The sequence below is a fragment of the Haliaeetus leucocephalus genome, unplaced genomic scaffold (genome assembly GCF_000737465.1).
Source record: "Haliaeetus leucocephalus isolate CR32 unplaced genomic scaffold, Haliaeetus_leucocephalus-4.0 Scaffold751, whole genome shotgun sequence".
NCBI classification, from domain to species: domain Eukaryota; kingdom Metazoa; phylum Chordata; class Aves; order Accipitriformes; family Accipitridae; genus Haliaeetus; species Haliaeetus leucocephalus.
The window spans coordinates 4,660,065-4,676,280 of NW_010973187.1; the positions used below are offsets into that span (position 1 = coordinate 4,660,065).

General features: G+C 43.1%; 1 protein-coding gene across 1 annotated transcript in view; it reads left to right on the forward strand.

The window, feature by feature from the left end:
* The first annotated feature begins 232 nt into the window (after positions 1-232).
* The window catches only part of LRRK2 (leucine-rich repeat kinase 2), an 86,711-nt gene continuing 70,727 nt past the window's right edge, over positions 233-16,216 (forward strand). Inside the window, exon 1 of the mRNA XM_010581087.1 lies at positions 233-387. Within this exon, the coding sequence (XP_010579389.1) occupies positions 233-387 (155 nt within the window). The remainder of the gene's footprint in view (positions 388-16,216) is intronic.

The window sequence follows — 16,216 nt, forward strand, 5'->3', positions numbered from 1 at the left end:
CTTGCACGCAGCCTCCCTCTTCTGTCAAAAAGATGAAGCTTCAGTTCTGAAATATGCTTGTACCACACTGCAACATACAGTCCTTTCACAACTGACCCAAAGTCTCTCTGTGTGTCCTGATCTCTCACCCTATAAGCATCACAGAACACTGAAATCAGTGTCAACACCAAAGCTGGGAAGGATGAAGAAATGAGAGAACTTCTACACATCTGATAGCAAGAGCCAATATGAGATGGCTGGTATCAAGAACAGACTGAATTCAAACATGAAGTGGGGAAATTTAATTCCAAATACGATAATTAATGTAGCCAAGAAGGAAAAAGGGCCCAAGACAGGAAAACGATTCTCAGAAGAGACATCAGAGATGATGGGCAGGCCCATCATCAGGTGGGCCCGTGCAAACCTCATGAAGTTCAACAAGGCCAAGTGCAAGGTCCTGCACATCAGTCGGGGCAATCCCAAGCACAAATACAGGCTGGGTAATAAGTGGATTGAGAGCAGCCCTGCAGAGAAGACTTGGGGGTACTGGTGGATGAAAAACTGAATATGAGCCAGCAATGTGCACTCCCAGCTGAGAAAACCAATCGCATTCTGGGCTGCATCAAAACAAGCATAACCAGCGGGTCAAGGGAGGTGATCCTCCCCCTCTACTCCACTCTCATGAGACCCCACCTGGAGTACTGCCCCCACCTCTGAGGCTCCCAACATAAGGAGGACATGCACCTGTTGGAGCAAGTCCAGAGGAGGGCCACAAAGCTGATCAGATGGCTGGAGCACCTCTCCTGTGAAGACAGGCTGAGAGAGTTGGGGTTGTTCAGCCTGGAGAAGAGAAGGCTCCAGGGAGACCTTATAACAACCTTCCAGTACCTAAGGGGGAGACCTACAAGAAAGCTGGAGAAGGACTTTTTACAAGGGCATGTAGTGATAGGACAAGGGGTAATGGCTTTAAAGTGAAAGAGGGTAGATTTAGATTAGATGTAGGGGAGAAGTTCTTCACTGTGAGGGTGGTGAGGCACTGGCAGAGGTTGCCCAGAGAGGCTGTGGATGCCCCGTCCCTGGAAGTGTTCAAGGCCAGGCTGGATGGGGCTTTGAGCAACCTGATCTAGCAGAAGGTTTCCCTATCCGTGGCAGGGGGGTTGGAACTAGATGATCTTTAAACATCCCTTCCAACCCAAACCATTCTATGATTCTATGGCTGAGAATAGAAGGCAAAAATAGCTCCTTTACAACCCAAATCAACCTGGAGCTCCAAGCTGGATTTTACTTCTAAACCTAATCCTAGGAATGGGGTAAGCCTCAGACCCAGACCCTGACCCCAGCCATAACCCAGACAAAAATGTCCTTGGGGGGGGTATCTGGTATATCTTCTAGCAGCCTGCCCCTTCCTTTGGAGTCCTCTTTGCAACCCTACTCCAACAGAAGCTCTAGAATTTGCTCCCCTCCTAACCCTAAGGATGGGCACAGCCAAAGCATTAAGCCAAGAATCCCAGCAACAGCTCAAAACCAATGTTCACAGCGGGAGATCTTTTGGCAACCCAGCCCTTCCTTTGGCAGTTCCCTTCAGCCCACACCAAGTGGAACTTGAGGCTTTGCTTTGATCCTAACCCTAGCCCTTCTCTCAGCCTCAACCCTCAGACTCCAGCCCTGACATAGACCAAGCAGGTCTCAGGGGAGAGGTCTTCTGATGGCCTAAACCTTCTCCTGGTGCCCCCTTTGCACTCATACTCTAAATGAAGCCCTAGACTTTGTCCCTCTCCTAATCCTGTGATGTGAGCAGGCAGAAAGGTAGCCTGGTTAGAAGGAAAAAAAAATTAGTGAACAGAAGAAAACGTCCACTGCAAAATATTGACAGAGAAATACCAGCCAGCTTGGGAAGCAGAAACATCCTTGAAAAGTGCAGCTGGCCTCTTCGAACTAGACAGCTGAGTACCTAGAAACCAGAGACATCCTAAGATACCATCAATAAGTGCAAAACCCAAGAGACTGTAACAGAAACTTACATGAAAAAGTGGAAAGAATCTGGGAAAATAAGAATTGGTCTGAAAGAACAAGAACCATCATCTATTGGCTGTTACAGGTAAAAAAATAGAAATTAACAGCACCTATTGGCAGCTCGAAGCAGTGGTGTCCTACACCCTCTTACGTCTCTGTGATACAAGGAAGACTTTTTATCCTTGTAGAAGGTAGAACTTTTCTCTGAAAGCTTCCAGTGCTGCATGTACTTTTCCTAAACAGGTTGAACTCTCCACACAAACCTTCTGCCAGATCTTGGACCACCACTAGGGACAGCTGGCTGCCTCCAAACTCCATGATGCAGACCAGCTTTGCAGTGAGACTGTTATTTATTGGTCCTCCTCTGGGCCCACCTCTGTGGTCAGTTCAGTTCATTCTCTCAGTTCTGAGATGGTTGGGTCCCCCTCTGGGATCAATTTGTCCACCCCTCTCAGATGGTTTGGCCCCTTTTGGAATCTGTTTAATGCACTTGGTACCGTGTATATATAAGTAACCTACCGTAAGTATATCTGCTGTTATATTGTTGATAAGTTTGCTTCACTAGTGATAAGTTTGTAGGAACCTGTAACAGTATATACCTCTTTGGTTGCTGCTGTTATATTGATTGTTGCTATACAATTGATTTCTGCCATACTATTGATTGTTGCTATATTATTGATTGCTGATAGTAATTTGTAATAGCTTGATATTTACATTCAATTTATTAATCATAGGTATACTTGCTAATCATGATTTTTATGGTAACCTAATAAAGTAGAGAAATTCAGAAGATAAAAGCCTCCATGTCCTCATGCATTACAGAATCCTACAAACAAACAGTCATGATCTCTGCACACCTGCAGGCCAGGTAACCCTTCAGCTTGTGATATGCTGTCATGGAGTAGCAAGTCAGCTGCTCTGCAAGAGAGCTGAGCACGAAGGCAGGCAGCAGTGACCTCCCCAGCAAAGGCAAGGCAAGTCTGTGCCAGAACTGCATCCAGAGACAGGGATTGGGGCAGATACTGTCCAGAGATCACCCAGCAAGTTCATAGTGATGAGCAGGTCCAAGGCCACGCCAGGAAGACAAGCCACAGGCCCAGGTCAGGATCAAGGAGGTTTGAGACTGGAAGCAGACATAGCTGCTACACAGCTGTAATGTAGAAGATGCAGGGGTGAGCAGTAAAGCCTCAGCTTAAAAGCACCTCGCAAGGGAAAGCTTCAAAGTGCTTGGGGCACTGGGGATCTTATAGATGCAGAACAGCTGACCAGAACAAAATTGATGTCTGACAAACTGGGATGGTCAGGAAGATAACAGTAAGTGACTGCCCCTTATTCGAGAATGTGGTATATGTTAATACACACATACTGCTCCTGAGCAGAAAAAAGGCTGGGTGATTTTTAAGCCAAATAAAAACTATATAACCCAAGTCCTGATTCCTCCTTTTACATTATGAACATTACTACAGTGTTAAAGATGTCAGGAAGGTATATGAGGCAATAAAATTTTGTGAGCATTGTTTATATATTGTATAGTCACATGCATAGCAGAATTATAGCCTACTCTGCCTGTTGCAAGACCGCGCAGTTAACACAGGCTCATGAATATGTGGTCCTAGCTGCAGAATAATGTGCAGGTCTGGGGAATATTTACAAAGGCACAAGGCCTCATCTATTAGAAAACTGTGGGGGTTTTTTTGTCCATTACCATCAGTCCAAGGCCTATGTGGAAAAGCATCACAGGTATAAAGACTGGAAGTGGGCAACATGCTATGAGCAGATCTTAAGACAAAAATCCAGCACCAGTGCTTCATGGCTGTGATCAGAAACTGAGAAGGAAGGCAGGGCTACATTTTCTATGACAGAATGCACGCAGAAATGCACGGTATATACCAAATTACGTTTTTGCCACACAGTTAGTACTGGAAGCACTAGAGTATGAAAAGGTAGAAAGGAAAGCTGACAGTTTAAAGGGATACATGCCTTGTGGACTTCATTCAGTTGCTTATAGACAAAAGTTTGAGGCTTTCCTAGCACATTAACACCAAAGGCTATAAAGGCTACTTCACTCTTAGTCAGCTTGTGCTTATCAGAGCACCACGTATTATCAAACTATATAAGAAAGTGGTTGCAATCACATTTGCTCCTAGAATTCATTGATTAACTCCTATTTTTCCCTGCTCAGGAAGAACAAGGACAGAGATACCTCAGATACTTAAATGGGAAAATTGAAACTGAAAGTAGAGTCACTAAATTAAAAGTGGCTAAGCCTGGAGCAATGTGTGAAAGAGGGAAAAATATGCATGCAAAAACATTAGGAAATGTACTGAGAAACCTCAAGATGAGAAGGCTCAGGGGGAATCTTATAAGTGATAGATAATACCTGATAGGGGAAAGTAAAGACAACAAAGTAAGGCTCTGCTCAGTTGTGCCCAGTGACAGGATGAGCAGCAGTGGCACAAACTAAAATACAGGAAATGCCATTTAAGCACAAAAAAAAAAAATTACTGGGAGAGTGGTCAAACACTACAATAGGCTGCCCAGAAAGTCTTGTGGTTTGAATATCTCCATGGACTGAATTGGGCATGGGCCTGAGCAACCTACACTGTGACCCTGCTCTGAGAGGAGTTGGACTAGGCAGTCTCCAGAAGTCCCTGCCAGCCTCAGCTCTTCTGTGATTCTGAGATTAATTACTGTTGAATATTGACTTGGCAATGAAATAACAACGCTAAACCCTGAAATAAGTGTATAAAACTCAAAGGTCAAAAAGAAGTGGCTTCCAGGTCCATTTTACATACAGATAAAACTTGAGCTTAGTGAAAAAAGCAGCTGAAGTCACAACGACACATTGTCTGGTTAGATGTGTCAGAATTAGTTGTCACAACTGGAAAAATATCAGTACAACATCAGAGAAAGGTTAGTAAAAACATACAACCTTCATAACAATTTCCTTTTTTTGCATGCAAGAAAGGTCAGGATCAGGTTATGTAAACTTAAAAAAACAGAAGTAAAAGTAACAGTTCAACTGTCACAAGAGGTCAGGTCCCAATATTCACAGTTCTGATGAATAAAACATGCCAATATGAGCAATTGTCTTTACTTTGCTGGCTGCCCCACAGATTTCACAAAACCAACCAAATTTAGAATGAAGATTAGCAACAGAGGGGCAGTTTACTTCTCGCCACCTCCCAGTCCTGTCTGGACAAAGGCAAAAGCAACCTGCGCTGACAACTGCACACAGGAGTTCCGCGTATACCAAGATGACATGAAACAAGACATGGAAATCTTGCCATCATAAGCTGGTTTCAGGAAGACAATCGCACTGGGAATTTTGCCCAGCCACCAGTCATACAGTCATGTGCACTGTAGATTTTACTACCATTTATTCATGAGAAAAGCAAAACTGCCTATGATTAAATATTCTATTAGCTATTCAGAAGCTCTCTGTGCCATCTAACATAACCGCACAGACAGATGTCTGGAATCTCAGCACATTTCATTAAGATTTCCAACTTCAACAAAGCAACAGCTTATCATCTGTGGTCTGCCACTGAACAGAAGGGAAAACATAGCATCATAGGATAATTCAGATTGGAAGGGATGCCTGTAAGTCTACAGTCCAAGCTCCTGCTCCAAGCAGTCAGCTTTGAGGTTAGGCCAGGTTGGTCAGGGCTTTATCCAGTCAAGTTTTCAAAGAATCCAAAGACAGAGACCTAACAAGTGTTCCAGGCAACATGCAGTGCTGCCTGACTTGTCTCATGGTGAAACAGTTTTTCTTTATATCCAGTCTGAACTTCTCATTTCAGTTTGTGCCTGTTGTCCCTCATCCTCCCAGCATGCACCACCGAAAAGCCTGGCTCCATCTCCTCAAAGATATTGGTAAGCTGCTGTTAGGTGCCTCCACAGCTGTCTTCTCTAGGCTGAAGAAATTCCTTCAGCCTCTCCTCCCTGGGCCAGTCCTCCTGGTCCCTGACCATGTTGGTGGTCCAATGCTGAAAACAGATTCCACTTACATGGACATGCTCAGTAGGTTTCTACTATGTGTTCATAGACCTACCTGTTACACAAACTGAGAGAGAACTATTTCATACAGTAAAGGTGTGATAACCAAATAATAAGAGGATCCAAGCAAACATCACAATTTCTATTCCAGATGTAAAAGGCAGAAGAGAAATAGATTATGGGGGAAACAGGCATAGGCAATCAGCAAAAAATAAAGAATAGCTTATTTAACCACATTTGTAAGGAGCAGGAGTTAAAAAAAAAATCAAGTTAGTCACATTATGCAGACAATAGCTTTTTGGCTTCATGTCCTTATAAATCTTTGGTTCTAGACATCACAAAACGGGACTTGAAATTTTTGGGGCTGCATTTTGCCATTTGGGACTCCAGGGTAATTATTACTTATTCCTAACCTATAACCCCCAGAATATATTTCTGAAGAGGCCATTTTGCCATGCTTCAACCAAGTTTGTGTCACTCACAAACAGTGCATAATAGGAATTTTCTTTAGTATAAGCAATCCACCAGCTGAGAATGAGAGATTAAAACCACTGACTGCTTTGGTTGTCAGCCTGCTGTATGCATCATTTATAAGAGGAAAAACAAGATCAGTCTAGGAAAAACTCCTCATGAATGTCAAGTATAGATAATGCTTAGTGGATACCTAGTGGATACCCAGTGAGATTAAAAAAAAATGGTTGCATTCTCAGTAGTTAAACCCAGGTATCAGTCTCATAAGAAAAATGTTGCAGACAGTTAAATTATTGCCTCTTCACAAAAGGAAAAATGAAAGAAAACCAAAGGTCAATGAAGAATGGAACTGGCAGTAAGGCTCTGCTTGGTGAGATGGGGGAGGTCACTGGGAATAAAACAGCACAGCTTCCAGAAGACTTAAGAGCAGCTCATCATGGCAATCCTCTATAGAAGAAAAGGGAGTAAAACAAAGTATCACTTAGATTAAAATTTCTTGAGACACCCACTTGGATGGGTACAGTCAGAAGCAAAAGTGCTAGACCAAATCCATATCACATATGAATCAGCTTCAGAAAGGGTCAAGTCACCATATAGGCAGGTTATTGAAGATTTCAAGCTAGTCCGCTACTGCAAACATACAGGTTAGTTCATGCAGACAGTTTAGTCAACACTACCTCTCCTCTCCCAAACAGGAATATGATAGGAAAACATGGGAACTGTTGCCACCATCAGTTCCCTCTAGATCTGATACCAAAGGACCAAGTTCATACACAACTCTCCTGAAAATGCTAAGTCAAGGTAAAATAGTGTCAAGGTCAAACCTACGAATTTGTTCGCAACGTTATTAGGCTGGTGTTTATGAATATGCTGAGCAGAGTCTATTGCTCCTGTCAGCTCCTACATCTGAGGACAGTAAGGAGGCACAGTTCAGAACAGAAATCGGACAGTCCCGTGATCTGTACTCTCTCATTCCACAGCCCATATAATGCCTTGCTATCACCCCATGCTCTCAGGTGCCAGCAGCACTGATGAACTTTTTGCATGTTTTCTGAATTCCTATCCCAATCAACTACTACATGGAGTTAAAACAAAATTCAATTACAGTAGACTCAATCTATCGTTGCATTCACTTAAGAAGTTTCCATATGGTTCAATGCATCCTTCATTCATGCATAACATTACATTAATTCCAAGAAAGCATAACAATATTCATTATACATTGCATGATGTGGCCATGGAAATTGTTATATTAAATCAGAAGACTGGCCTATCTGGAGTTATAGCCTGTGGCCAACAAGAAATGCTTCAGAGAAAAGAGCAAAAAGCCTTGAGTGAGGCTTAAGATTTATTCCATAAATCACAAATCTTTAAACTCCAAAAGAAGCTTAACTACTTTAGCTCTGGGAATTCTGAGGAATATCCTCTAACTCTGCTACACATTTGTACTGTAAGGCAATGAGTCCTACAGTCCCACGAGGGTATTGCAAAGCCATTATTTCCTTTTCATTCATATCACATATCCTGCCTTTCAGCATACAGCTAGAGTAATGGCTGCGCTTAAGCAAATGAAAATAGGTCACACGCAGAGAAATAGGAGAGTGTCCTGCGGGAGCTGTTGTGTGGCAACAGCGCAGGCCGCACGGTTGGAAAAAGTGACAGGAGATCAGAAAAAGAATCAGAGCACTTCTGAGTCACTGTGTGGGTAGGTACTGAGCTACACAAACTTATGCAAAGAAAATAATTGTTCAGTGTTCAGAATCATCCAACAGTGATTACTATTACAATCTGGAAGAACAGATCTATTTTTGCTTAGTATATTCTTTGCTTAGATTCAAGATTGATTGCAAAAGTCTTTGTGTATCTTCATCTTTCCTAGCACTCATGGAGGTTTTTTTGCTCTACACTTTGACAACTCTGTAACAAGACTCTGCCCAAAAGTACGAGTCCAATAAACATACATACCATCATGGTAAGAAAATTTATTGCCGCTTTGCTAAGGCAGATGCTATGTTACTGCTTATGACACTGCCACCATCAATGCCTAAGCCACACCCCAGACTGCACTGACTCAGTGAACAAAATGCACAGATGATTCTGGCCACCATCTTAGCTTACATTTAGATGTTTACATTATTATTCAGGTATCAGACTTCCCCCAGGAAATACATTGTCCTCTTCAGGGGAGTTCACCTCCAGTTCCTTAGGCATCTCTACTAAGTCTCTGCAAGGTGTGCACCAGTTCCCCAGAGTGCCTACTTGGGACACATTTATCAGCCCTCTCTGAAAGGGGGCAGCTCTGAGGATGATGCACAGAGGTCACAGCCCCAACGAGCACTTTGCATGCAACCACGTCAGAGGTGCAGCCACACTACAGCTTGCTGCAGTCCTCCAAAGGGATCAGAGACTGCCTCAAGTCTCACCACACGTTCCTGACACATCACTGTGGCCAGGCACTACACATTTGCCCACACAACTGCAAAACATTAGTGACACAACCCGGATGAAACAGCAATGAGAAACCATCTGCAGGAACCATAACTTCATGTCCCTCTGCCTAGCCAATGACCCATGTAGACCTCCACAGATACACAACTGATGCACAAGTTAGAATACTCTTGAAGGTGATTTCGGTGTGGCTGTCCAAAACAAGTTAGCTGTTTTTCTGGGAGAAAGTTGAACTAATTAAGGACATTAGCATTTCCTGAGCAACAAGTCAGAGACTGAAACCTTGTCATTTGCGTACACCCTAATAAACTGTTTAGCAGACTAAGATTTGGTTGGTTTTGGTTTTTTTAAACACTCTGCACAAAATTCAGGTCACGCCAAAGTGCTAAAAGTAACAAAAACCACTGGGATAATTGCTTGAAGCTAGTAAGGCTCACACCAACTATATCACACAAACTGTAACACAATACTAAAGCATGAAGTGGCAAAGCACTTAAACTACAGGTGTCCCTAGCTGTATAGTAAAGTATCAGAGTGCACTGAACACATTTATTCAAGAAAAAGGAGGTTTTAGATTAGATTTTTTTTAAGTCTATACTCAAGTGTGATTTCACACTCAAATGAAAGCTAGCTTTGCCACTGTTTGTCCAGAGTTCATCTACTCTATTTGTGGTACCACTTCCACAAGCTTTATACGTCAGCCCGATGGGGGAAAAGTAGTATTATATTCCACACCAAACGGACAATTCCCACTTTAGGGAAATGGTTATGTGGCCTTAGTGATGCAATTTTCTTTTAGCCTGCTTTGGATGTTATGTTTTCCTGGTATACCCTCTACTGATCCTCCCATTTTATTTTCTGCAAGCTGCATCTCAAAATTCATTCAGTTATCAACTCCATCTTTCAAGACTTAGGATACACAGCTGCTATCATTGCTTCTGCTGACACCTATGAAATACAAGATCCAGGAAATCACAAGGTCTTTGAGCAGTTGCAATGAGGTGTATTGACTAGTCAGGCTACAATGAAAACCAATACACAGTGTACAGGTTGCACAATGCTCTGCCTACAAAGCCCATAGCTTCTGGGAAGCTACATGACAAAGTCAAGAAGTTGCAACCACCATCAACACACAGAGCAGCTGAAAAGTTACACCAAGTACAAACAATACTTTCTGGTACTCCCATTCCCCACAGTCTCTAGAGAGTGAGGAGGGCCAGTAACAATAAGGGCCACCAAACCAAATACATTAAAGGGATGGCTAAAATCAGCTACTTTACATGTGTGTATGGTGCCTCCCTGTTCAACACAGGGGACAGAAATGCTTCACTGCTAAGTGTTACAAGCTGCACTGGGTGAAGAGGAACTGCAGCAGCAGACTCTCAGAAGGTATAGATTAGACCAGACATGGCATGCAGGTTGAAGTCATGGCCAAAGAACTGGACCAGAAGAACACAGAATAGGCCTTGCAGAGGCACAAGACTTATCAGAAGTGGGCTGACACTTCTTGAGCCTGGCTTAGTAGCTGAGCACTCAGGGCCAAATCTTTCCTGTCATACACACACACAGAGAATGAGGAAGAAACAGAAACCAGAGTAATACTTCCCCATGTTATACATGTAACATCTTAGACTTAAGCAGTCCAGGAGTATGGCCCCAACATGATCAGTTACAGTCTGATCCATGACAGCCCATTTTACAAGAAAAAATGAAATTCAAGCTCACATGCAAAAAAAAAAAACCTCTCCACCAATCCAGTCTTCCCTGTTTCAGTTCTGGCTTCATCTACAAAAAGAATAGGGAAATGAATACTTGCTTCTCACAGGAAATTACCCATCCAACAAAGAAGAGACAACAAATATTTCTTGGTTTCTTCTGTTATATTTAGAAGGATTTACATCTGCAGTAGTTAAGCTTTTTTCAGAAACTGGCCAGCTGCACCTCAGGCATCCTGTTACACAGCCCACTTCAAATTCTAGAGTAGCCTTTCAGCCACATCCATGCACTGCCAAGAGGAGGAATCTGCCTGACAAATGCCTGGATTCCAGATGAACAACCTCTCACCAGATGCACTACCAATGCAATTACTCCCACCCCCATCCCTAAAGAGTCCCAGACTCCCAGAACCAGAGGCAATCAGTCCAAAAAGGTCGAGAGGTCACCAGCTACAACAAAAGGTGGTGTGAGTCAGAGTAGAAAGAGTGGGGTTCAAACCCACCAGTTGGGAAATGCAGTCCCACAGCCTGAGACAGATTTGCTGAGCATGGCTGTAGTATAAGCACGGCTGTCCCTGAGAACTTGGCCCGACAACCCTGTCAGCTTCCAGGAGGGACTCAGCCTGGCAACCCCAGAAGCTATAAAAGGGCAGAGGCCAGCAGAATTTGTCTTGCTGCACATTGAGTCAAAACTGCAGAACACCTACCAGCTTCAGGAAGCCCCAACTCACCAAGGATCCTTTGGCCCAGCCAGCCAAGCTCCTCAGACTGGTATAAAAGTGACCACATATGTACATGTATACCTGACTGTCTTTCCCCTGAATGCTATATCTTTTTCCCTTGATTAACTCAACTGATCAATAAAGCTCAGCTGAACATAGATTGTACCTGACTGGTTACTACTTTGGGTAAGAATGCTACTAAAAGTCAGAGAGACTACATAACTGCAGCTGACCACTCCAAAAATTGAAAAGCACATCCGTTCATAATTCAACATGCCAACAAGCAGCACAACCCCCTACGGGTAGTGTTCATGAATTCAGTGAAGCCATCAACTCTGTTTCATATCCGCTGGGTTCTTAAAAGACACTGGCTGCCAACTAATTGAACTAATCCTGCATGCAGACAAAACTGTTACTCTTCACCTGGAATTGAAGGTACTCATCGAGTCAATCACTATTAAGACTGGAGTTTAAATAAAGAAGATACAACACCACCACAGATTCATTACTCTGCCAGTTAGAGGCCATCAGCAGTGGATTCCATCACGGACAAAACAGATCTACCACCCTAGCCTTTGCTTGCAGTCTGGCCCTGAGAAGTGACTCATAGGAACAGATATGAGGAACACCTCTCACACGCAAGTCTCCTGTGAAAACACTGGTTCACCAACCCAGAGGGAGAAGTGTCATGAAGTCTTCCAACAAACCCAGCCATAATGCCCACACAGTCAATAACTGCGGTCCTTGGATAGTGTCCAACATCCTCAGTATGAGCATCCAGGCAACTTTAAAAAAATATATCTAACTAAAAATTGATCTGTGAGTAGCAACTGCTAAATCAGAACAACTGAGAAAACAGGAATCTCAGCTTTCTAATATTAGAAAAAGCTTTGTTAAAACCTCTCCAAAAGCTCACGATTTTATACATCTTCACAATCCCAAGGTGTGTGTAACTACCAGATGGAAGGTCCATACCAACTGGTCCATACCTTAAAATTCTGAATGTTAACATCAAAAGTGCTGTTAAAGGATGGTTATACTTCCCGGCCTTTACAGAAAATAGCTTACTTTACAGCAGCTCGAAGGGCTGCAACCTAGGAGTTACCCAGCTCGTAAGCTCACTGTGCATCTACAAGTACACAGATTATACAGAATTTCATTCACACAGGATACCACCATCCTGAGAGATAGCTGTGAAGGGATGCAGAGAAATAGACGGACAGATTATGGATAGTCATTGGAGTTAGTGAAGAGACAAACATTACCAAAATCAACCCTAAAAGTGCTAGCTACCATAGGCACTAATGGGATCAAGTGAACAATGTAACAGAAGACCTCCTATTTCCAAATTTCAATAAGAAGTTTAAGAGATGGACCAGTTTGAAAGCTACGGTTGTAGAGTAAAGCACTTTGAGAAGACCCAACCAGTAACACCTGGCTAAAGAACCATCCATCAGTGTCTGTCAGAGATGCCTGTTAACAGCTATTCACCTTAGGCCAAATGGTTACTCAGTCAGAGGATTTCCAGGGAGAGGAAGATACAACACTAAGAACTGCAGACACCGCACAGCCAAAAAGAGCTGGGCATGTGTTGTGGGGACACACTCTTGTCAAACCATGTGCATAAAACAGCACAACAAGCTATGGCTGATAAAGGGCAGAAGAAGTGGGAGAAACACACTGAGCCGCAAAAGAGAGAAAGGAACAGATTGTTTGAACCAGTTAAAGATGAGGTGGCCCTTTGTTGTGGTCTTCATGGTTAGGCAGGACAAGACATCCACACTCACTGAAAGAGTGAGTGCAGCATTAGAAAGAGTACAGAAATATAAGAAACTTCCAGAACAGAAAAATATTAGAGGTGCTCCAGGAATAAAGTCCTTTGCCACTTTTCCCATGCTCTGATAACAAAGCCATCCACACAACTACACTTTACTATCAAGAGCTCAACCTCTCTGCCAGTCATCAAGACAAGGCTGCTCAGTCTACAACCCCTAATCGCTTCTACAGATATTACTGATATCTTCACCAGATTTTCCTAGGAAAATCTAAGAAAACTGTACAATATAGACACTTACTGAGACCATCTTGTTCTTTCCATTCTCCTCTGGTCTAAGTAACACACTGCAGAAGACTTTTGGCAAACTCTCCTGGACTCACAGACACTTCACAGAAGCTCGCATCCCCTCTAACCAGTCGTCCAGGGAACTAACACCTGCAAAGGAATGACACTTGGGAGCCACGTTGCAAGTTTTGGGCTTGAGATGCCTGGATCTCAAGAAGCTGGTTCCTTTATTTATTCAGCCACCTCAGAAACACTAGCATAGTTTTTTGTTCTTTACCAACGCAAGTGGAAAGAGGAGGAAAGATTAACCAAGGCCTCTGCTATGTTAGCATGTCATGTTATGTCTTTATATCTGTCTAGATGGTCACACACCAGAGATGATATATTACTTAATGAGTGTTAGTAGTCCCATCTGAGCCTAAGAGGATAAATACAGAACAATCCAAACTGGGCTGTTAGCTACCAATCTCCTTAAAAACAAAAAGGGGAAATAAGTCTTTTACACCCAAAGCACCCAGCCTGAAGAATGAACCAGCTGCTACAGAAATCTGGCAGAATCATAGAAAACATGAAAATGAAACCTCAAGGGAACACAAGTGCTTGGAAGTGTAAGTCACTTGGAATTTAAGGAGCAACAAGGGAAGTGGAGTGACAACAAAACCCCTCAATGCCTAACTAGGACATGCTGAAGAAGTTGCAGTTGAGTCTTTTAAGAGACAGAAAAGAAATCTTTTAAAGTATAAATCAAGGTTACATTTTAGCTCTAATCTTCGCTTTCTCCTTCCACTTATCTAATAACCCAGCCTTAAGTTTGCTAAGCAGCTGACAGTTGTTTGGGACAGAGTTGACCAGAAAAGAACTAACACAGAAAAGGCTCTAAAAGCAGCAAACCAGAAACTATCACATACACATAATTTCAAGTGGTCTGCATCCAGCACACAGTTAGAGAACTCAACCTATTTCAGGAGAAAGGGCTGGTACCCAACTTTCCTTAAAGAAATCTACAACTTTTTTCCACTTACATTCACTGAAACTCTAATACATAACTTGTACTTGTGCATTCTTATATAAACCACAATGCAAGGAAGTCCACAGCAGCAGTACAGCTGCTCTGCTAAATCCACAAAACAGCCACAAATTCAGTTTAAGATCAGGATTTTAAAGTTGTATTAATATGACTTTATCAATTATCACTAGTTGTAGCTTACAACTGGCATTTCCGATCTGTATAAACTATGAAGATTGAACTTTAAAAATCTTTTGCTAAAGTCTGGTAAATGGCTACAGCTTTGCAGATATTGGAGAAAGCTGTTTACTGGTCTAACCTGAAAGACTGTATTTGCATTCATACTATTTGCAAGATAAAAGGATCTTGTCAAACCTGCAGGAAGCCAGCAATGAGGCTTTAAATCCAGAAAATAAATTTTTAAGTTTTTCTTTGTGTTTGAATTACTGCTTCTCCAGAAAGGAAAAATATCTTTCAAGTGAAACTAATCCATTTAATTGAACTAATTTTTGTTTTAGTCCAGATGTAATGCATTCCACACATCCCAACCATGAGTCACTATTTCATAAAGCTATCTCACATTCATATTTGTTCTCCAGCACTTCAGAGAGGGAGAAAATAGCTCACCATTTAACAAGTGCAGTCCTAGTTAACAGGCTATAATTGAGGATGCCAAGACAATAGTTTCTTTGTGCACAAAAACCTAAGAAGCACTGAATGATGATGAGAGCGGCATACAAGCCTTAGGCCCAATACACCAGCAGACCAGAGACAGTTTATCTAGGACCACGTGGCTTCAGAGGCATTACTAAACAGTATTTCTTAAAGTTTATTTTGAGAAATAAATCAGTGACCTGTAAGTCAGCTAATCTAAGCAAAAGCTTCAAGTAAATCCATACTCCCACCATGATCCTCCAAAACATATTTGTCTAACAAAAGTCCCGTTCAACTGAAGAGTTTACTACCTTAATTTTTTGTATTTAAGAAGCATATGCAAGTTCTTTATGTAACATATTCTACTGATACTACCCTTCTAATTAAGAATTATTTTTAAAAGTGATTACTAGTCTCCTACGCACACATCGCTATCTTAGAAGGGCAGCGGAGGTACCAGAAATATTGTCAGACCTCAGGAAGATTGCATCAACCACAAATGAAGCAATCCACGCACGCAGCAAGAGAACCTTCTTGACTCCAAACAACAATCTGTCACCGCAAGGCTTGGAAAGTACAACAAAGGTTTGTTTCAACCAAACCCGCAGACCCGAGTCCACAAGTGCATGCCTCCCTCAGGCGAGGTGAGCTACAGCTTCACCTCAGCTGCCACACGACAGCCTTAAGATCAGAGCACCCCCTCCACCTTTCCTGGCCCCTCACAGACCCACCGCACGGGGAAGGGCTGGCAACCCCGAACACCACACGAGGCCAGGAGGCACCTCACCTGCTCGGGGAGCTGCACAACGGGCACACAGATGGGCTGCAGTTACTTCCCCTCTTCCCCCCTACCCAGCAGGGCACTATATATCTATTTTTTCTTCCTCGACAACGCCAAAAAGATAAGGCAGGCGGCTTTTCCTTCCTCCCCTCCCCGGCCAACCCACCCCCACACCCCACCGCCCTCGCCTCAGCCGGCATTCCCGCCTCACGGCCCTTTTATACAGTAGCAAAGAAAAGCAAGCAAGCAGCAGCCCGACGAGGCGGAACCTAGGCTCCAGCTCTGCGGCGCTATTGGACAGCTCTGTTGTCAATCAACGGCAACGGGCGAGCCGCCAGCGTGCCTAGCCCCTCAACCGGGCCCTTG